A 22,411-nucleotide genomic window follows, 5' to 3' on the forward strand; every position below is an offset into this window, starting at 1 on the left:
CTGTGAAATAAAGGAGCTGTGAGCAAATCACCCTTTGGTGTCTTGACTTTCCCTTTGAAGCCCCACTTTTTTTTTTAATTTACATTTATTTATTTATTTTTGAGAGACAGAGGGAGACAGAGCACAAACAGGGGAGGGGCAGAGAGAGAGAGGAGACACAGAATCCGAAGCAGACTCCAGGCTCCGAGCTATCAGCACAGAGCCTGACGCGGGGCTCGAACCCACAAACCGTGAGACCATGACCCGAGCTGAAGTCAGACGCTTAACCGACGGAGCCACCCAGGCGTCCCAATGAAGTTCCACTCTTACTCGCCACATGGGGAAACTCTAACTTGAAAGTCAGTAAGATCCAGGGGCACCTGGCTGGCTCAGTGAGTCGAGCATGCCTTTGATCTTGGGGTCCTGAGTTCAAGCCCCACGTTGGGCTTAGAGCCTGCTTAAAACAAACAAACAAATAGGGAGAGAGAGAGAGAGAGAGAGAGAGAGAGAAGAGGTAAGACATGATAGACCTTTCATTCGTTGAAAGAAATTCAGCTGAGACCAAACCCACGCAGGGCTTTGCACTCCCTACTGCTTAGGTGATGAGGCGCTGTGGTCACAAACATTCCACGCGCTCCGCCCTGCGGCTGGTCCATCTGGTCCTGGAAATGATGAACCCTGGCTCTGCCATGTTCGAGTGGGTGACTGTCTGTGGGCATGGAGCTTAGGTCTGGGATTGTGACTTTTGGGATTCATGAGGACTTACCTGAGAGTCCTTAAGAGGGCTCCAGAATCAATCAGGTGGTTTGGGCAAGCTCAGGACCTCGGGAATGCCTGAAGATAGTCATGCAGGAGTTTAGGTTCTGAACCACTGAGCCAAGTGAGAGATCTAGAATGGCAGGTCAGGGCCCAGGCTGGGCTGTTTCAGGACCAGGCAAAAGCAGGTTAAGAGGGCATCCCAGGCAGGAGGTGCGGTCAGGGTGGGGTGGAAAGCCTCTCATCTGTGTGCTCACTCTGCAGCACCACTAAAAGGTCTTCCCTTGACCTCTGTGCTCCCAGCTATCCAGGCGCTGGATGGCTCCCTCAGAGAGAAAAATTTAGTTTGGCCAAATCTTCTTCCGGCTGAGCCCAGGGAAGGGCTAGAGGCCTGATGGGGGGCAGGGGGGAGGCCAAAATTCCAGTATCAGGGAGATTCACCATCAGACCCGGAATGGCTTCATTCCTGAGTCATGCTTTCCTACAGACTTAGAGCACCTCCCAGCACTCATGTATTCCACGAAGGGTGGTTTCTTATCTTAAATGGTGGACAAGGAAGACCTGGAATTTCCCTCTCGCTGCTCATGAGCTCCTACTCACCTGTCAAGACCCAAGCCAAAGTGCCCAACCTAAAACCGAGGTCCCTCCATTACCAAGCCGTGTGTTTGTGGAACTCTTCCTCATTAAGCTGAGCACATCAACAAGGACTTTGGCTTATTTATGACCACATTCCAAATGCTGAAGAAATCATGATTGACTAGAAGACCCCATAAAGCAAGGACAGGCCATGCTTCCTGACTGAGAATGCGATTATATCTCTCATTCCTCCCAAATAACCCAAGCATCTGCGCAGCTGAGGGGGGCAGGATGTTCCTGTTTGGCAGGGACTGTTCCCAGTTTTGATGACCTGCCTCAACCAGATGGGTATCTCTTCCAAGTTATCATGTGTACATACCCTGCAGGGGGCTGAGGGAGATGGTTACATAATCTAGGAAGAGTGCATCAGCCGGGAGCAGGAGGGCCCTCCTCTTCTAGCCATGGACCCCTGGCTCCATTTAGGCAGTTTCCTTCTATCCTCCAATCGCCCCACAGCTACCAGGCTCATTGGAAACAAGAATCCCTGACATGCGTACCCAGGCAGCTTTCCAGACACGTCAGAGAGCCCCTCTTTGGGGGGAGGGGACTCTTGGGAGTAGAATCAGCTCGGAAGGGAATGTGGCCGCTCCTATCTGGCAACAGGCCCTGGGGCCCTGCGCTCTGGAGGGTCAATTGGTCCATTCCACCCTGAGCAGTGTGAACACCTGTCATTCCCCCAGCAACCCAGGCAAAGTGAGGTTCTTGATACGCCAGGGCACAGGGGACAGCCCCCACCTGTAGCCTTCCCCCTGTAGCTCAGGAGTCTCAGGGCTCTGGGGCACAATCCACATTACCAACAGCCTCCCAGCCTTCCACTTGTCACTCTCCCAACCAGCCACCTGCACTAACCCCCAAACTGACTCTTTCCTTTAGGAAGATAATAGCATCAGTGCATGGCAATCAACAATTAGAGAGGACCTCATAGTTCACGATCATCTGGTATCTCACTTGATTCCCCGTATCCTGCTTTGAAGGAAGCACCATTCTTTCTACCTCACAGAACAGAAACTTGACTCTCGGAGTGACTTCTCCAAGATCACTAGTACAGAAGAAATCTGAACTCCCTTCTATCTAATCCCAAAGCCTGAAAGACTTCTTTCCAAGCACCCCATCTGTGTATTTTAGGGCCTTTTCTGGGCAAGCACTTGGTGAGGAAGGAAACACAGCCTAATCAATCCCCCCCAGAACAATGGGGACAAAGCTAGAACCCCCAAAAAGGGCAAGAGAGCAAAAGACACACATGTCAAGCTGCACTCTTAGCCCATATCGGCAACTCCTCCTTGCCAAGCCTTACCAGAGTGGTGGTCTGCCAACACCAGCTTCAGAACGAGGACCCGCAGCCCCTGCCCTCCCCAGGGAGACTCCAGACACCTGGCTTGAAACACACAGCCCAAGACCGCAGGCCATGGGACAAGGGGCTGGACGTGTGCGGCAGGACTCAGACTGCGCCGTGATTGAGCACGTGGACCTACAGCATGAAGCCCTGGGTTCAAATTCCAGCTCCGATCGTTTCTAGTTGGGTGTCCCTGGGCCTCAGTTGCTTCCCCTGTAAAAAGGCGGGATAGCAGTGGCTCTGTCAGGGGCGCTGTAAGGATGAAATGAGATCATGCAGACTGCTCACTGTAGGCTGCAGCCTTCAGGCTGGGTTGTAAGGTTGTGCACTGCAGAAGCAAGGGCATAGGTCTGGAGGCAGGCTCCAGCCGGAGCATGGCTGCTTTGAAACCTTGAGCCCAGTGCTTTGAAACTGTGACTCCAGGGCTCATCACTGGGATGGAGGTACTCCCAAGGTCACAGTCATGTAGGGGAAATGCCCTGCACCTGTAAAGTGCCCCAAATCTACTCATTCCTTCCCTTCTCTCCCCTGGAATGTGAAATTGCCTGCAGAAAACATCTAACCTCTGGCTTCGGTTTGTTATCCAGAAGAACACATGGCTTTGTATGGGCGAGACACTCAACAAATAAATGAGTGTTCCCCTGGTGAGGGGAAAGGGGACAATGGATAGGCCCAGGGTGCTGATTGGGTGGAGGACAGCTGAGCAAGAAGGCAGGCACGGTAGCAGGCAGGGGACTCTGGGGGAGGAGCAGACAGGGGTAGAGGACTGTCCTCTTGCCTCACTCAGGGAGAACGGAGGACTGAGACAAGGCCAAGAGGGCTTTGTTCGACCTGCCATGTGTCTGCTGCTCACCTTGTGGAAACCACCTGCTCTTCTCTTTCTATCTAGGCCTGTTTTCTCTCTGCAGAATGGAGTGCTCTAAAAGGCCCCTTCCACTTAGAATTTTCTAGGATGCTCGGGATCCTCTTTCTCTGGGGCGCTCCCTGATTGTGCTTGAGGAGGACTGGCCTTGCTGCTTGTGCATCGACTCCTGCCTCACCTTCTCTACCTCCTACCACTGCACCCTCCTCGTCAGACATGTGGGGTTCATTTGTAACCAGAGTTTACAAGCAGGATCTGGAAAAGCCAGTCTGCAGAAGTCCCAGCACTCGATGGCTCCCTCCCCCACAGGGAGGACGAGGAGTGGCTCAGGGCAGGGAGACCTGCCTGACAGGTGTGGAGTGCAGGGCAACAGGCCTAGGGACTAACACAGCCCAGCCCGGCCGTCCTTGGCCAGCTGGAGGACTGGAAGGGGGCCCGGGCTGGCTCTGGCTGCTCTCTAGTGGGGAGGAGAGGGTGCACCCCACCCCCCAACCCGTGGCAGGGGCGGAAGTGGAACCTTCTGGGCTTTCCTGATGTCACCTCCCCAACAGGGGCTGATTGGCCCTGGGCTTCCCTCTCCCCTGGGGAAGTCTCTGGGCAGAGTGACCCAATGCCCTGTATTGCAGGCCAGTCCTCTGTCCAGCTCTGGCACAGGGGAGGGGGCAGGCGAGGCCAGGTTGCCCAACAGACAGATTAAGCGTGTGCTTAGGGCACTGGCAGTAAAAGGGCATCAACAGTGTCCTGGTTTTCGTTTGGTTTTTTTAAAGGGCTGATTCCTAGTATTTCAAAAATAGCAAGGAAGTAGTCACCCTGGGAAAAATCAGAACTTTGTTGGACTTCCTCACACTAATTTTAAGGTTTAGAGTGGTTTTTATTTTGAGTTTGCATGGAGATGAGTGGGGGGAGGTACACCTCAACCTCTCAGCTCTCTGGGCTGCTTAAAGGTCTTAATCCAGCTCAGGGTAAGTCAAGGATCAGAAAAGGGGTGGGGACAAAAGGGGGTTGAAAAGGAGGCGGCATGTGACCTCAGGCCATGGCTCTGTCCCCAGGAGGGGGAGGGCCTGCAGGAAGAAGGTTCACTGCTATTATACAGGGAAAGCTGGGCTAGCCTAGACACCATGTGCAGAGGAAGGTCTGCGTTCCAGTGGAAAAGGTCTCGGGAAACTAGGTTGTGCAAAGGTGCGGGGGAGGGTGGAGCAGGGTCCCTCAGGGCCCCGGAACTTGTCCTGGCAGCCTAAAATTCTGACCGCTGGACCAGAGCTGGGATCTGTTCTCCCTATGGGGGCCACTTTGAAGGAAGAGCTGACCACCCATTTCCTGGAAGATGGTTCCAAGGATGGCAGAGGGGGGCCTCAATGCCTCTTCTCCCACAGTGGGCTAGAGCGGGAGCATGTTACCCTCAATCCAACTGCCTTTCTACCCCAACCACACACTTACCGGCAGACATCAGCTAAGCACCAGCTATGAACCAAGTACTTTCCATACATTAGCTAATTTAACCCTCGTACTGTGATGTGGTCACCCTATCCCCATTCTACAGATGAGGAAACAGGCTCAGAGATGTCCATTACCTGCTTAAGAGCACACAGCTGCCTGGTGGCAGAGTGAGGATACAAACCCAGTTGTCTGACCAGCGTGCTTTACCCAATACCACAAATCTCACCCCTACCCCAGGCCTCTGGAGGGACAGAGACACAGGGCTGCCTTCCCCAGCCCCTCTGGCCTGGCCATGAAGCTCTCAGCTTCTGTCACGCGCAGATGCGGGCCCTCCCAGGTTCATTATGGGCAGGGAGACCGCAAGCACCCCAGGGCCGAGAACCAGGACAGGCCACATAATTAGCAGGGCCCGTGCAAAATGAAAATGTAGGACCCCTTGCTCAAAATCATTAAGAATTTCAAGATGACAACAGCAAAGCATTAAACCATCCCTTTCAAATCTGGGGCTTGGTATGACCCCCCAGGTCCATGCTCCTGAAGCCAGTCCTGCCCAGAACCCACACTATCCCCGGAACAAACTCCTCCCGTAACTGGGGAAATCATGCAGCCAAGTCAAGTGGGTTTGATTTCAAGGAGCCCTCAGAGCAAAGGTCTTCGGAAGCAAATCCTCCGCTGGCCCAGAGGCCGGGCTTCCCATCCCCAGGTGCACACAAACCCAACTCTTATCTTCTAGGTCGCATGTGCATGTAACCAGGGATCTGCCCATCAGCCCACAGAGCAAATGCTGTCCCAGAAGGGGTGAGGCAAGTGATCCCTGAGGACATCTGAGGGTGCATGTTATGGAGCAAAGGGGCGAGGGGGGCTCTACCCACATTCCTCTTCGAATTAATTCTAGCACCTCTTCCTTCACCTGTTTCTCATTCCATGTGGGAGACACCCTCTTTCCTCGTCTGACCACCATTTAATGAGCATCTAGGTACTGTGCTGAGGCGTCAAGAAAAATACTAATAATTTCACTCCAGAACAGTGCCTGGCCCCTGCCATTCTTCGATGTTTGTAGAAGCGGTAGGGGGAGCTTCTGCAGGATGAGTGTTAGCATCCTCCCCACAGCCTGGCAGGTAGGCATCACTGCCCCTCTTGGCCTGGGAGGATGCTGAGGCTGACGGTCACATGCAGAAGGTCCCACAGCGACTGAGCAGAGAAGTCCCGACGGCTTCTAGTGCAAGCAGCATCCAAAGCTGCCAGCAGAGAGCCCTGTCTGACCCAAGAGAGGGCCCATAAATAGGCAAACACTTTACGAGAAGCCCTCCATCAGCCCTGTGCTGGCTTCTTCCCGCTGCTCCCAGTGGAAGAGGCACCCAATCCTGTCGCAGGTGAGTCCCTCCACCTGCGCCTTCCCTGTCCCAAGCCCTTCTCTGAGCGTTTTCCGGGAATTTACACATATAACCCACCCAGCAGCACTATGAATTAGGTATAATTCTCATACTTATCTTCCTGGTGGGGAAACTGAGGGACAGAGGGGAAAGCAAGTAAACGGAGAAGCTGGGATACAAACCCGGGCTGTCTGGCTCCAGAATCCATGCTCTGGGCCATTACACATCTCTGGAGGCACCCTGCCTGGGTTCAACTCCCAGCATACCGGCAGCATCACATGGTAGCTTTATAACCTTGAGCAAGCTACTTAACCTTTCTCTGTCTATATCCTTCCTCTGTAAAATGTGCATAATAACATCACCTACCTCCTAGGGCTGTTGTGTGGACTGAGCAGGTTAGCATCTATAAAGCACTTAGACCGGTGCCTGGCACATAGGAGACACAATGTAGATGGCGGCTATTTTAGTAGGACTCTTCAGTACCTTGCACTGCTTCTCCTGATGTCTCCTCCCCTCTTGGGGGCTGTCACTCATTCATTACCATCCCTCTTCTGCTATATTCAACCACTCCTTCTCCACTAGATTTTCCCTATAGATGTGCTTATGTCTCTCTCAGTGTGCACCAGAGAGACCCCACCCACCTGCCCCTGGCTGCCAAGGTCTCCGCTTCCCTTCAGGGCCAAGACTCTGGGGACAAGCTGGGTCTTCCGCTGCCCCTGCACTTCCCCCCACCTCCATCCTGCACACATTGCTCTGGTTAGGGTCTCCGGGGACCTCCCTGCTGCCGAATTGAACGGACACCTTTCCGGCTGATCTTCCTCCATCTAGGCCAGCACCCAGCCCTATCCACAGCATCTCCTTTGGCAGGCAGGACACTCTTTCCTGTGGCTGTCCTCCCACCCCTCCGGCCACTCATCTCCTCCCCCAGCCCTGGAAGGTGAGTGCTCCCAGTATTCCACAGCCTTGTCATTCTGCCCGCTTTCCCTCAGGGACCTCTTGCAAACTCACGCCTCCGATGCCACCCACAAGGAAGACAACCTGTCTTCTGCTCCTGCCCAGACCTGTCAGCAGAGTCCAGACAGGCATGTCCACCTACCTACCTGGCATCGCCCCCCCAGTTGGCCCGTGGCACCTCAGGCAGTGTCCAAAAGTGACCAGACTTCTTCCCCTAAACCTGCCCCCATGCTGCATTGACTGAGGGCTAGGCCAGCCTTCTTCCTTCCTCTGCCAGTCCCTCATGCACCTGAGTGCATCTCGCACTGGGGCCTGCCTTCCCTCCTCCCAACATCTCTGAGCCCCTCCCTATACCACTGCCCTTCCTTACTTTGGCTTCAGCACCTCCTGCCTGGATCCTACCATCGCCTTCTAGCTGGTTTCCTAGCCTTCGTTCTCTTTCCCGGCTAATCTAGTCCTCACGCTACTGCCGGAAAGTAAATCAAACAGCAAATCAGACTGTGTCCCTCCGCTTGTATTTTTCAAAGGCCCTTCAGGATTAATTCCAAGCTCCTCAGCTTGGCTCAGGAGGTCCTGCTTGTTGGACCTCTCCCCACCCACCAGCCAAACCAAGCTAACTCCTTGCCCTTCTCCAATGGAACCGTGATCTCCTGCCTCCTAGTCCCCTTCCCCCCACCTCTCTCCTTCCTTTATAAGCCTGACCTTCTGGAAGGGGACTTTTCCAGTGCCCCAGATGGGACAGGCCCCATCTGTGCTCCTGGGGCCCCTCGGTCAGAGCACTTATCCATCCTCTGCCCCTCCCAGCACTGGGGGCAGGGGCATGCGAGGGAGGGAGCACCTGGGCCAAGCAAGAGTAAGGGCAGCAATACTGCCAACATTCATTGAGAGCCTTGCTGACTTGCATTATGTGTTTTAATTCTTCCAACATCCTTGTGAGGGGTAATCCCGTTTCACAGGAGGACCCTAAGGCCCTGAGAGATCAAGCAACTTGCCTGAAGTTAACAGCAGAGCCAGGATTTGAACCCAGACATTAATCAGTCGGTATCTGTTGGGCGATGAGAAGCACTGAAGGAGAAGCAGGAGGACTGGGGGAACAAAAGGAGAGGGTGCAGCTTTTCAGAAAAGCAACAGCCTGGGCTCTAGGTGTCTCCCACCACCTCTGCAATCCTGAGGGAACAAGAGCCCTGCTTCAGGCACTCAGCCTCAGTGTGGAGGAGAGAGAGCCCTGGGAAGAAGTCACCGGCAGGTGGGACGGGAGATGAAGGGATAAGGAGGCTGCAGGCTCTGACTCAGCTGCTTCCCAGGGAGAAGGGCTTGACCTGAACCATGTGGAATTAAGAAAAGTTGGTGCAGGCTGTCAGAGGCCCTCCCTTTCCCCGGGGCGCTGGAGGCAGCCAGCGGCTTTGGCTGGCAGACACCTGCTGACCCCTTCCGCCTCTGTGGGGGAGGGGCACGGCGGCCCACTGGTAGGAGCCGGTTACGTGTGGGCTGTGCCTGAGGCTGACCAGGGGCTGCAGGGTGCCAGCTCTCCCAGCCTGGCTGGGGCTGGCCCTGCCTGCCAGCTGAGTTGTTCCACTCACCCAAGTGGCATGGAGATCCTTCTGGGGCAGGACGGGGCTGGAGCCGGAGAAGCTGCCTCCGGGCAGATGGCCTGGCCAGGTAGTTTAACTGCCTCCCCGTAATGGGGGGCAGGGAGCCCACAGCTGCTCTTGCTCTGGGGTCCCCACCTCTTCCCCTTTTCTGTCCTACCCTGGGGAGCTCACCGGACACCTCTCTCTCCGTCCCCTAAAACGATCCTAATGCTAGAGGGCTCCCTCGCCCCCGGCGAATTGGGCTTGTTGGCAACTCCCCGAGCCAGGAGTCTCGGGCGTCGGTCGCCTGGCCCTGGCCAGACAGAGCACTGCGGGCCTACAGCTCCAAGCCGACGAGGAGGGGAGGGGCGAGTTTGTAGGAGGTGGTCACGTGACCGTCTGGGCCGAGACCCAGGGGCGCAGAGTTAATTCCTTCGCGTTCACGTGGCCGGCATTCCACAGCTGCCTCTCCCGGGGTGCTGGCCGCCAGCGTCGCCCCGGCTCCCCCAGCGACCCAAACCTGTTCTCCGAGGCAGCCGGACCCCCTGGAGTCGCGGCTCCTGAGCCACCAACCCCCGTGGCCTGGATTTCAAGCGCTCAGTCCTTGCGACAAAAGCCAGGCCTCCCTGGAAGGGTTTGCGTTGGGGAAGAGTGAGGCAAGAGTGAGGCTGGGAGGGAGCGTGGGGCTAGGGGAGCGCGAGGTTAGCCTCCAGATGGGAGAGGAGGCCCGCGGCCAGGCAAGGGCAAGTTATTTACAGCTCTAGCCTTCGGTTGTGTTGTCTGGAAAATGGGAGTGATAATAGTACCTACTGTGGGTACTTTCCTGTCCCCGGAGAGTAATGCAACAAGCAGCCATAATAAAAGAGAAATAGTATATGACAATGCCTGGCTGGTTGTCTGCTCCAAAGGTGTACTCAATAATGTTCCTCCCTTGCTCTTTCTTTTAGCCACAGGTTCCTGGTCTGTCACCTAGGGAAGCAGTTGAGCCAGCTTCACCGAGTGTGTTGGGAGAGGAAGCACACTGCAGGGGATACCTGGCCTCCATGGCCACTGCCCCACTTCTCCCCACCCCCATTCCCTCCAGAGAACCCCCTACACCACACAGGGGAGCCCAACACATCACAGTGGTGCAGGTGCACTGGGTGTGGGCCAGGGACACACACACACACACATACACACCCTTTGTCTGGAGCCTGTGAAGAGTAACAGCTAACCCCTGGCTGTGGGGTTAGGAGACACCCCAGACTCAGATACCCCTGACCCAAGTCCGGCTCCTTGCCTTGGACCTTTCGTCTTGTCTTCGGCTTGTCTCGGTATCTACCCCCAGAAGATACATATTATAAACCTTAACTTCTTTGTGCATCTAATACTGAAAGTATAGCCCAAATAACTGCCCACAATGCTTCCCTTGGGAGAGCGGGACTGGAGACCTGGGACGGGAAGGAGAGTGACCAACTTTTCACTGAGCCTCTTTTCGTGCTGTGTGATTTTCTTTTTCTTTCTTTCTTTCTTTTTTTTTTTTTTAACCATGTACATGTCATATCCTTTTAAAAATTAAAATACCCTACCCCTGGCAGAGGGAAGTTGTGGAGCCAAGGAATCTGGACTTTATCCTATAGGTAACAGGGAGCCAAGGGATGTTTCTTAGCAAGGGTGTGACATGCTCAGATGTGTTAAAGAATTGACTACTACGGAGGCGTGTCCTGGAGTGAGCAGCGACTACAGCCAACAAGAGACCAGCTGGGGGGTTGGGACACTCCGCTTGAGTCTGGCCTGAACCAGGGACCCATTAATTGGGGGTCCGCAATCTGGTGCTCACAGAGAGGTATGCTTTCCTGGATCAAACCCCGACACTAAACACAGACTTCATAGAGACTGCACACAATCTCTTATACCTTATATCAATCTCTGATTCCTATCTGAGACTCCAAAAGAGACAGGACAACCAAGCCAAGCTCAAGAGTTCATTGCCACTTCTTTTCCCCTAACTGAAGCAAGAACGCCAGGGAAGATGGTGGCTCATAAGGCTGATGTTCCGCATCAGAAGCGATGTGCCCTAGAAATTAGAATCCCCATTTGCTTCCTGCCCACCTCTCTGTTCAGTCAAAACTGAGACAGAGGTGCGCTCATTCTTTAAGTTTGCAGGTAGCACGTGGCTGAGGGAGACTTGAGAACAAATCTTACTCTGACTGCACATATTGTCTGAACAGCACCACTGCGTGTCCCGAAAACACTGAGCCCAAGAAACGCCCTCTCCTAGGGCATCCCGACAGCCCCTGCTGTAGGCAGTCTTGCTCACTGGTACTGGCCAGGCTCACACTGAGACTCTGGAAGATGAAAGGGGGCTGAGGGACGGGTTTAAGCTCTGAGCCTGGATTTCCTGGGCCCTTAGGGTCAGAAGTCAGAGGCATTTTGCTTGGAACAACATAGGAGTCCTGGGAAGAATCCAGGCTTCCCTGGACTTGAATAACATAACAGGGATGCCCTTGTGTATTTAAGCTCTCTGAGCTCAGTTGGCACATCTGTAGAATGGGAATCATCACACCCTCCTCCTAGGCTGGCCTAAAGCTTGGATGGCCTAGTGTGCACCTACCCAGCACATCGCACAGCACATGGGGTGCTCCTTGTCCCCCTTAGTTCCCTCTGTCAGCGGGGAGACACAGCCAGGCAGAGGTGGGTGACAGGAAGGGAGGAGAGAGGCCCCAAACTAGCTCACTGGAAGGCAGGAAGAGTCCTGGTTGATCTTTTTTCTCTCTTCCTACTTACTTCTATGCCCAGATGCTTGCTTATCTGTCTAAAAATCATCAGAAGTTTCTGATCAGCAAAGGGGAAGGTGGTGCAAAGACCCACAGCTCAAAGGTCAAGAAAAGACCACTGGCTCAGGTTCCTCTCACGTTCACAGTCAGGAACCTGGAAACTTCTCTGAACATCCTCGTCCCCAAGTGGAATGGCTACAAGAAACCAAGGGACAAATAAATGCCTGTCCCTAGTCCTCCAAGAGTTAGTGAAATCTCTGAGCCTCACCCCATCAGGCACTCACAGTCCTTTGCCCGCCTCGTCGTCACCTTTTCTCATATACTGCTCTGGTTAGGCCAAGTGTCCTTACTTTATTTTTATCTATCTATCTATCTATCTATCTATCTATTTATTATTTACTTACTTACTTACTTATTGTAGGAAATGTCCATCAGAGCAGTTCCCTAACAGGGATTTAGTCCAGGCTCTGCCACTGTGTGACCATAGACAAGTTACTTCCTCTCTCTGTGCCTTGGCGGCCTTATCTTTATAAGGTGGATGGACTAGACCTAAGTTCCAACCTCAGGTTCTGTGGTTGGGCTTTATATGTGCACAGACTCCTCTACAAATCAGGGAACACTGGTTGTATCCCAGAAGGGAACTGAGCACGGGCAGGGCCTTTCGCACAAAGAAGGCCTTACGATGGTACCGTATTCCCCTTTGCACCTTCTGAATTTTTGAACCAAAGAAATGTTTCCTCTATTTAAAAATAAACACATAAAATTTATATTAAAAAGGAAAGAAAATGTATGCAAATTCATGTGTGTGAGGGCACGTGTACGTTCTGGGGAAGGATCCATCATTTTTATCAGATTTTTTTCTATGGTGTCTCTGACCTCAGGTTTAGAAAGCATTTCACTAGATGACTGTATGGTCATTCCTGGTTCTCATTTCCTGGATTTGATAAGGTCTGGGAGAAAGCAAAAGTGAATTTCAGTAGTCACTACCTTAACAGCTTGGGCTAGATGCACATGCGAATGCACCCATGAATCGTACATTTGGTAACGCTGGCATCCATGCCCACATGAGCGGAGTGGGTTCACATGTGAGTGCAGGATGCAGTGGCTCTCTGATGGTGCAGTCTTCAGAGATCAAGGTCAAAAAATGACCCCATCAGCCCATTCTCTCAAAACCCTCCTTGCCTTACCCCTGTGTCCTCTAAAAGAAACATCCAACTTGGATTAGCTGTGCCAACAATGCATATAAATAAACACAATATGTATTATTAAATGTTGGCCACCTTGGCTCTGTGAGGGAAGGCAGCAAGAAGGACGGGAAATGGCAGAGATGGGGAAAGCCAGGGTGAACTGGCGATGAAGAAGCCTAGGCTCATCCAGACATCTCCATCTGAATCTCTGAAACCCGTAAGAATCCTTTCGTGCGGGAGAAGAAAATGCTTCCTAGGCGCGCAATGCGGAAAGCTTCAGGGAAGGGGGAATCTAGCTGAAGGATCAAAGCAAGACTGGTTAAGGCAACCAGACTAGTGGCTGAATGGGTCTGAGCGAGGAGAAAGGTCACATGGTTCCAAAAAAAGAGAAGAGAGAGCCGCCATTTAACAAATGGCCCCTGGCTATGGTAAACTTTAATTAACTGTGCCATTATAATTCACTTCCAGCCAGAGTTCCACCCAACCCTTGCTCTCCCTCCCACTCCCTCCCTCCTCTCCCCCAGGCCTCATCAAGGCAGGCTTCCTTAGTGAAACCAAACTGGCGGCCTTTGCTGGATGCCTCATTATTACAGCTACTGCCTCTCCCGCTAATAATGCACCCAGCAACAAGAAGGAGCAAACTCCACCGTTCTCAGCTCTTAATGACAGGCCCCTTTCCTACCTATGTGCACTAAAGCGAGGGTCTTGTAATCCTAAAAGTTCCTGAAGGTAATACCATAGCAATGAAGACACAGTGGCAGGCCCCCAGCAGCAGATGTGCACACAGAGGCAGTAACAGGACCAAACTCCCACTTGGAGCCACTGGACTATACTTGCAGGTCTGTGTCCAGACAGGTAATCCACACATCAAAGTCCACATGCGCAGTTGAATGCCATGGCGGCACCCACGGCTCCTTCATTCAATGGTGGTTAAAATACACCCATGACACTCTCTCTCTGTATTCTCAGGCTCCTGTGCTTTACCCATTTGAAGAGTGTATGTGCTGCGAGTGGGGGTTGGGAGCACCTTAGAGGATCTTCCAGGCGAAACATGCTTGGTTTTTATTAATGAGCTTATAAGAAAAGCCAACCCAGACCTTTAAGTGAAATGCGTGATTGGTAGCCGGCGAGGATGGGTTTTAGAATTAACTCTTCCTACAGTCTGCTATGCATTATCACCCCCAAGTTAATTACCCCTGAGGATGAAAATAGGTTTCATGACTCATAAGCACCAATACAACACTTGGCAGCAGACGAAAATGCAAGGACACATTTGCAGGAAGCTGACACGCATATCTATTTATATGTGGGGAGATTCTTAAAGAGGTGAGACAGGCACCTCCCATGTACCAGGATTAAGAGGCTGCAGCAAATCCATCAATTGCCAGTTATCCACACCCCCAACACACACACACACACACACCACACACACACACAGTCATGGTTTCCACTACTTCAGTGATGGTGGTGGCAAAGCAGGAACAGAAACTAAAAGGGTGTTATTAACAGCGAGTCCCAACACCAACCCAACCTCCACACCGGTGTTCTGGGCTAACCAGTGATTTGCTTTTCCCCAAACATGCCTGCACCCATACCCGCCTCCCTCCCCACCTGCTCCTGCACCCTCTTTGATGGGAGTGGGTTGGAGACACCAGGTCTCTTCTCTTGTTCATCTATTCCTCACCTTGACGGGAACTACCCTGGCCCAGCCCGCACCCCTCTCAGGACTGGGGTGTGACCAGGAGTGAATTTCAGATAGGTTTTGTTTTGCTACCTCCCTCCGTTTTCTCCTCTTCCATTTGCCTCCCACAAAGTACAAGGTCCAACCCAGGTTTGTTTGCCTTGCCCTAGCTCTGGGAGAGCTCCAGTCTGGTCTCAGCCCAGGGGGCTCAGAGCTCCGAGGACATTCCAGTCCTGGTCCCTTTCCCCACCCCTCTGTACCTCACAAATGCTGCCCAAAAGTTGACTAGAGGAATACTTGAATTTCTTCACCAGTGGGAATGGGTTTTACTTGATGTCGTAAGTGACCTTTGCCTCAGGAACTGGATTTGGCTTTTTTTCTCTTCCCCCGCTCCCCACAATTCTCACCAGCTAAGTGTCCAGCCTTTGGAAGTACTTATCATAAAGAGAAGAAATAGGAGTGATGAATGAGGTGGCCCTGCTTTTCCAATACATCAGCTGGAAGCTGCTGGCAACTCTCCTGGCTCAGTCCATGCTTGTGTTTCCCTGTTGCCCACACCCTTCATGCCTCTGCGGACAGCTCCCAGCTCTCTGGCGTTTTTGCTTTACATGTGGCGTGATTTCTGCCACATCGAAGAGGCAAAGCATCTTAGCTTTTTTGTTTTGCTTTTTCCCACTTGAACTCAAGTCACAGCTGCACTGGAGAGTTCCTGACAATGCCATTTGCAGCTGGGGCGTGCATGGGGAAAATAGAGATGCAGAAGAGTAAACAGAAATTGCTTAGTCAGCAACCATCCAGCCCCCAGAGGTGAATGTAAATAGCCTGGTACTGGGGGGGGGGGGGGGGGGGGCAGTCAGCCAGCACAAGGCCTTCTACAGATGCCAACCTCTCAGGGTTTGCAAAGGCACCAGCATTTGTGTCCTCTGCTGGTAGGGAGGGTGTCCCCTACGTTGGAACTATGTGGCCTTAGCTCTAGAAAAACACACTTGCTGACTCAGGGCAGAATTAATATCAATTGAATTTATTACAAGTTACTAAGCTCCAAGGCACATTACAGTGTTCTGTTAACTACAGAAATGTATAAAGGACAAACAGAGCAGACTCCCCATGTCTAGCATTTCGCTCTACTGTTCAAAAGCATCCGTGCATCAATAAAACAAAAACAAAACAACACGTGAAGATCCAACACATCCAGGTCAGTAGAAACAAACCAAAACATTTTCCCTCACAAACTTGCAACAAAAAAACACCCCATCCCCCCCAACACCTCCCCCTTACCATTTTGCAAACAAAACAGAGTAACAAAACAAAACGGAACAAAACCAACAAAATAAAGTGAAGACTTCAACACTTGGGGCTGTTTAGAAAGAAGCTTTCACCATTTTATAGCTTTTTTTTTTTTTTTTTTTTTTTTTTTTTTTTTTTTTTTAGGCAGCAACACTGGCCTTGGCAAAACAAAACAAAAAGTCATTTTCTTTTGTGTTTTTTTTTTTCCTTTCAGAGAGTGCATAACATTTACAAAAATACACACCAGCAGCAGTCGTTGCTAAGGGCTATTAATTCGGTACCTAGGCAAACACTCTGCCACCAAATAAATGCTAACGAAATGATGCAAATGACCCAACCAATATTATACTGCTTAACACAAACCAGCTTATCCTTCAAATGAAGAAGTTACATACCTTTTGTTTCAAAATATAGAAACATACGACGAAAATAATGTCTATACATAAGACTAACTTTTTGCAGTTTGTTATATTCACAATTCTACACCTTGGGGGTGAGGGAAGGGAGGGGGGAGGGGGTGGGGGAGGGGCCCTCTGGATCGGAGAGGAGCCGGTCAGGGGCAAAGGAGGTGGCTGTCTTGTGGTTCAAGGGTCTCTCTCCTTTTTCACTTTAACATCTCCAGCTAAGATCGTCGCGATTTCGCCCTGCATGAAGGCCCAAGGTACATTCGACCCAACCAGGGGGCATTTCTCTCCGCTGGGGCAGTACACCTCGCCGGTGGCCCCCTGGGCCTTGATACTCTCTCTAGAGCAAGGGAAACAGAATTTGTGGCTGGGGACGGATGGGCACTGAACGAAATGCGTGTCCTCCAAACGTTCGTGGCAAATGGTACAGCAGAGGGGCCCGCTGTTGGCCATAGGGGAATCCGGAATGTTTTGGGGGTGCACTTGGTCCATGCCCGGGTGGGTGCTAGGAGGCGGGGGCGCCACCTGTAAATTCAGGTCCCCGTTCCGTGATGCCAAGCGGCGCTGCCCGGGCACCGAGGCCGGTGACACCGGGCTGCTGCTGTTGCGCCGCGCGGACGCAGTGGTGGAGTGCACGGAGCTGCCGTCCTTGGGCGAGTGCGCCGTGCCCAGAGTGTCTGCCACCGACATGAGGGCGGCCATGGGGGAAGGGCCGTTCTGGGGGGCTGACTCGGGCGGGGTGGTCCGGTTGGAATGGGGTCCCAGGGGCGGAGGCGGTGGGGGCGGACCTCCGGCGGCATGCCCGGGCGCCGCAAAGCCCCCGGCCGTCATGGTGAGCTTTAGTGCCTCGCTCTGGTTCGCCATCCACTGCTGCCTCTGCTGCTCCTCGCCCAGCTTCAGGGCGCCCTCGGCGGAATCCGGGGGCTCAGGGGACGCCTTCCTCTTGCGAAGACTGGCAGCTGTGCCCCGACCCGAAGGGGCGGCAGGCGGCAGGGCCCCGGTGCCCGGGGGCGCGCTGGGGGCGCGGCTTAGACTCACCAGCGCCGTGGGCAGCATGGGGCAGCTGGCGTCCAGGTAGGGCTGGGGCAGCATGTCGGCGCCGGGCACGCCCTCCTTGAAGAAGCGCACGGCCTCAGGCAGCAGGTCTCCAAGTAGGCGCCAGTCCCCGGAGCCGTGCTTCTTTTCGTACTCCAGATACTTGAAGCCGGAGGAGAGACCCCGGCCGAAGTCCTTCATACAGTCCTGGTACATCTGCTTGGCCACACCAGATGCGCTGGAGTACACGTTGCCTGAGCCCGTGGGGTACTCGATGAACAGCTTCAACTCGTAGTCCATGCCCGGCTTGGAGACAGCATCGAAGGCAAAGACGCGGCCCAGCAGAGAGTGGTCCTTCTTGAAACGCACCTCGTAGGGCGTACAGCCAGCCAGCGTGAGCAGCGTGTCGCGGACCATCTTAGGCTTGTTGGCCCACTCCTCCGCGCGGTTGCGCAGGCTCTCGCTCAGCTCAGCCAGGGCCTCGGCGTTCCGCTGCTTCTCCTTCAGCTCGCGCTCCTGGTCTGTACTCGATACCGAGCCGGGCCTTTTGCCGCCAGCACCTACACCCACCTCGGCCACTGACGACGAGGTGGAAGACGACGCTGAGGACGATGCGGCTGATACGCCTGGGGCGCCCCCCAGACAAGCGGGGCCCCCGGGCGCCCCTGGGGGCGCGGGCGTCGGGGGCCCACGGCTGCCCAGGCCGTGCGGCGGCGGTGGGGGCAGCACGGCGGCACTGGCCGGGCCGTTAAGCAGCGTCTGCGGCAGCAGGTTGGGGGGCACCGTGAGCTGGGGGCCTCCACCGCCCCCCGGGTTGGGCAGCCCCGTCACTAGCCCACCGTGCGTCCCGCGCCGAGACGCCACCGACGCCGCGGCTGAAGAGGAGTTGGGGCTCTGGCGGTTCAGCTCTGGGGGTCCCTCCTCCGGTGTTGGCTTGGGGAAACCATTTGGGCCCCCCAGGCCGTTGGGCAGCCGCGCGGCGTGGCTGCTGCTTCCCAGGCTCACCGGCGGTGGAGGATACTCGAAGCGGCTGCGCTGCTCCACCGCGGCGGCGGCGGCGGCGGCAGCGGCGGCGGCAGCGCTCAGGCCATAGCGCTCCAGGCCGGACGGGGCCGCCAGCACCGCAGGCTTGCTGGAACCATCGACGTGGTTGAGCTGTTGTTGCTGTTGCTGCTGCTGCTGTTGTTGCTGCTGCTGTTGCTGCTGCTGCTGTTGCTGTGCGGCGGCAGCTGCCGCCGCTGCCGCAGCCGCCGCCTCTTTAGCCGACAGGGCCACCGTCTTGACCCCGACGGGCGGCGGCGGCCCGGGGGAGCGGCCGTCCTGAAAGCAGCCGTGCGCCCGCTTCAGCTGGCGCGCGGTCTCGATCACGAACTCGATGCGATCGGCGCCCTCGTAGTTGACGCAACCGCGGCATACGGGTTCCGAGAAGTCCCAGATCATGGCCCAGGGCATGCGGGGCAGGTCGCACAGGTAGCAAGATTGTCTCCGGGACGAGGACACCTGCGCCGCCGACATGATGCCCGCCCTGGGGAAGGTAGGCCCCCGCCCAGGCTGTCTCCGCGGCGCCTTCTCCTCCGGGAGGACTGCCCGGCTGGGGAGGGAGTCCGGCTGCGGGGGAGGAAGGGGGGGCGAGAAAGTTCTGCCCCAGGGGTTGGAGGGAGCGCGAGTCTCCACCGCCGGCGCAGCGCCTCTCCGCGGGGGCTCCACCGCCGGGGCGGCGGACGAGTTCAGCCCGCTCCTCGCCCCCACCTCCTACTGCGGCTGTCTCGTCGGGAGGGGAGCTCAGGCGCCTTCTTCCTGGTGCCGCGCACCCGGGCTGGAAGCGTCGGGCCCGAGGGGAGGGGGCGAGGGTGCCGAGTGCTGGCCGCCGTTGGCTCTTGGCCCCCTCCCCGGAGTGGCTGGTGCTTGGAAGCTCGAAAGGGGCTGTCTCTTCCTCTCCCCTAGGGGCCCCGCTACGAGCTGCGTCCTCTCCCCGCCAGGCTCCCCGGGGCGAAGGCTAGAGGGTTCAGTGCCACCCGGTGCCCGGGTCCAATCTTGCTGAAGTCGCTGCTTCCCCGGAGGGCCGGGGGAGGGAGGGGGTGGCAGCCGAGAGGTGCTTCTCCCCTCCGCAGCGTCGGCCGTTCCGCTGGCGGCGGCTGGGTTTGCACGGCCGAAGGGAGCCGCCGCGGCCACTGCTTCCAGAACGCACGAGAGCAGAGGAGAGGAGCGCACGCAAGCAGGCTCCCGCCGCCCCCAGGCCTGGCCGGCGCTCGGGCCGCCGCGGCTGGCGGCGCTCACGTTGGCTGCAGGGCGCTCGCGCGGCGCCTCGGCCCGGGTCGCATCCCTTCCCGCTCGCACTCGCCCGGAATGTGGGGTTGTGATTGTTACTCTACGTTCCGGAGGCGCGTCTCGGCGCTCCCGCTCGCGCTGCGGCTCGCGCTGTCCCCGGCTTGGCCGCGCGGGATGCCGCCCGGGCGGAGCGCTGACGTCACCACCATGCTCTGCACCAGTTCTCCCCCCCCCCCTTACACTTCCTCTGTCTGTGGAGCCCACTTGTTGCTCGGGGAAGGCGCATGCGCGGCAGGACGCCCAGATTCCTCCCAGTCGGCCCCGCCTCCGCGCCTCCGCCTTCCCCTCCCCCCTCACCGTGTGTGTACAACAGCTGAGGCCGGGCGAGCTAATGCTGGAAGTCCAGGGCTGGGAGTGGAAATTAAACAGACGATGACCTTTCCTTTCCCCGCCCGGCTTTCCCAAGTAAAAACGCATTAAAAAACCACAAGCGTCATTTCCGATCCCGCTCCCTACCCCACCCCGGGCAGTGAATTTAAATGTCCAGTTTCAAGATTTTCGTTGCGAATTTCGTTTAGGGTACTACCCATTTCATCTGTAATCAAACCTCTCCCACCCCCGCCGGTATGGATATTACATTCATTGCTACCATTGATGCCAAAGCACCTGCAAAATTAGCTGTTTTCCATTGGTCCAGAAACTGCCTTTTCGATTTCTTTTTGTGCTCTCGTTTAGGAGCCCGACTTTCAACGACAGAGCTAAATGAATTCAGGGTGAGCTACTCCTCCCCCCCAGTCGCACTCTAAAAATTTTGGCTTAATGTCTAAAGACGCTACGAGCGAGCACCCAGAGCACCCGGAGGCCTTTAAGGAAAACAAGCTACTGGCTGCTCACAGCTGCAGTTGGGGGCAGGGAGGGGGAAGGTGCTGCAGAGGCCAAACAGGTGAGTGCTTTTTCCCGGTTTGATAAAAGAAGGTGGAGCAGCATTTAATAATATTGCTATCTCTTTGTAAAGCACAGTGGCAGTTTCAAGATTCTTTCTCACATGTTGTGATTTCATTCCGTAGTGCTCAGAAAGCTGAGCAAGGCCGTGATGTCTTTTCCGTTAGGGGATCACTGCTCATCATTATTGCTTATTGCAAAACAGATAAGGTTGGTCGTAGCTTTAGTTAGGACAGTTCCACTGATTCTTCTAAGTACTGGGTCTGCTCCTCCCACCCTCATCCCACCCTCATGAAAACTGAGATTATCATGGGCTAGGCTGGAGGAGAGGAAGCAATATAAGGGGCTTTTGGGTTCTGGAGTTTGTTGAACCTGGTTGGAATTTCCTCTGTATCATTTACTAGCTTTGTGACCTTGAGCTAGTTACTTTCTTTCACATCACCTGTTTTCCCTCTGTAAAATGGGATCATAGCCCCCACCTTCCGAGAATTGTTTGCGATTTTGTTTTGTTTTTTGTCATAATAGGAGGTAACTCACTGAGATTGCTGTGAGCCAGACACTGCCAGGTGGTTTTCCTGCATCATCATTAAACTCTCAATACTGTCTCCCAGGTAGATTCTATCATTAGCTGTTTTGCAGGCTCAGAAAGTAAAGAGGTTAAATGACTTGCCCAAGGTCACACGGCCATTAGAGATGGAGGTGGGATCTGCATCCAGTAATTCTGGTTTGCGAGGTAGTTGTGACAAGCTCAGGTTCTCAAAGGCGATTTGCAGTGTTCACAATTTCCATCGGCCCTTCTTTGTTACATACAATCTCATGTAAAGTGTATGCAAAATACACCTTCATAACCAACCCCCATCCTTCCCTTTCCAAACAGGTTGTGCCAGTGAGTTCTCACACATAAAGAAGTTTTGGATCTGCCACTGCCACAGACTGAAACAAACACACCATACGCTGTGTAGAGCACAGTGTCAGGCTTCACAGGAAGTAAGTGTTGGTTATTAGTAGTATTGATATTAGTGTTGGTACTGTTGCTACTTAACATGTGAAAGTAGTTTGTAAATTGCATAAAATGTGAGGGTCATTATGCACATCACTACTGTTACTACTAATTGTAATAAAGTTGAGTGTAAGAAACAAGATGTATTTATTTTTATTTTGACACTTGACCTTCAGAGACTGTTCTGCCACCCAGCACTCCTCAGCACATGGTTCTCCCTCTCATTCTGGGGTCAGAGGTACAAAGGAAGGGGAATTTTAAGGATGGGGAGAAAAGGGGAAGGAAGAGCCCTAGGGAACCCCTCTTTCATCTCAGAGCAGCCGGATTTCTGTTATTGCAAAAAGAAAAAAAAAGAAAAAAAGGGAGCTCGCTGTGCACCCCCCAACAATAATAAACTTTCCCAGGCTGACTGGCTCCCAGCAGTGATTCCTCTGTAAAGAGCTGCTCCAGGGCATTGCCTCACCCTTCCAAACTTCAGCCCTCCCCACACCACAGCTATCCTGGAGTGAGTCAAAACATAGGGCTGGGAAATGGAGTGACATCCCCACCAGCCCAGGGCTCCAGGCTCATTAGCTTTGGCTAGGCTGCTTCACCCATTTCTTTACATTAATATTTATCCAGCCCATCCCTTTATTAAACCAAAAATACTGAGGAATGGCAACCTAGCCCCAACCCTCTAGCCAGGCTGCTAGAGAAAGCAAGTTGGAGTCTATGTCACAGTGTTATGTTTGGTATGCGTGCACATATGTCTCCATCTCCCTGTCTGTCTCTGTCTTCGCTGTTACTAAAGGAGAGATATATATACACATACATGCCGGGTGTCTTCAGACACACTGAGTTAGAAATAAACATGCATTTAAACAAACTTCCATTACAGTCTCATAATCCTTTAATTTAAAAAGCATAGTTCTCTTGACACCCTTCCACCCTCAAAGAATCACCGTCATTTA

The 22,411-nt window shown here is 54.1% G+C and overlaps 1 protein-coding gene across 1 annotated transcript; it reads right to left on the reverse strand.

The window, feature by feature from the left end:
- Nucleotides 1–15,530: 15,530 nt before the first annotated feature.
- IRF2BPL (interferon regulatory factor 2 binding protein like) lies at nt 15,531–21,593 on the reverse strand. The gene has a single exon (XM_043556707.1). The coding sequence runs from the start codon at nt 18,764–18,766 to the stop codon at nt 16,397–16,399; it is 2,370 nt and encodes a 789-aa protein (XP_043412642.1). The 5' UTR covers nt 18,767–21,593; the 3' UTR covers nt 15,531–16,396.
- Nucleotides 21,594–22,411: the final 818 nt, after the last annotated feature.

Source organism: Prionailurus bengalensis, chromosome B3 (genome assembly GCF_016509475.1).
Source record: "Prionailurus bengalensis isolate Pbe53 chromosome B3, Fcat_Pben_1.1_paternal_pri, whole genome shotgun sequence".
Taxonomy (NCBI): Eukaryota; Metazoa; Chordata; class Mammalia; order Carnivora; family Felidae; genus Prionailurus; species Prionailurus bengalensis.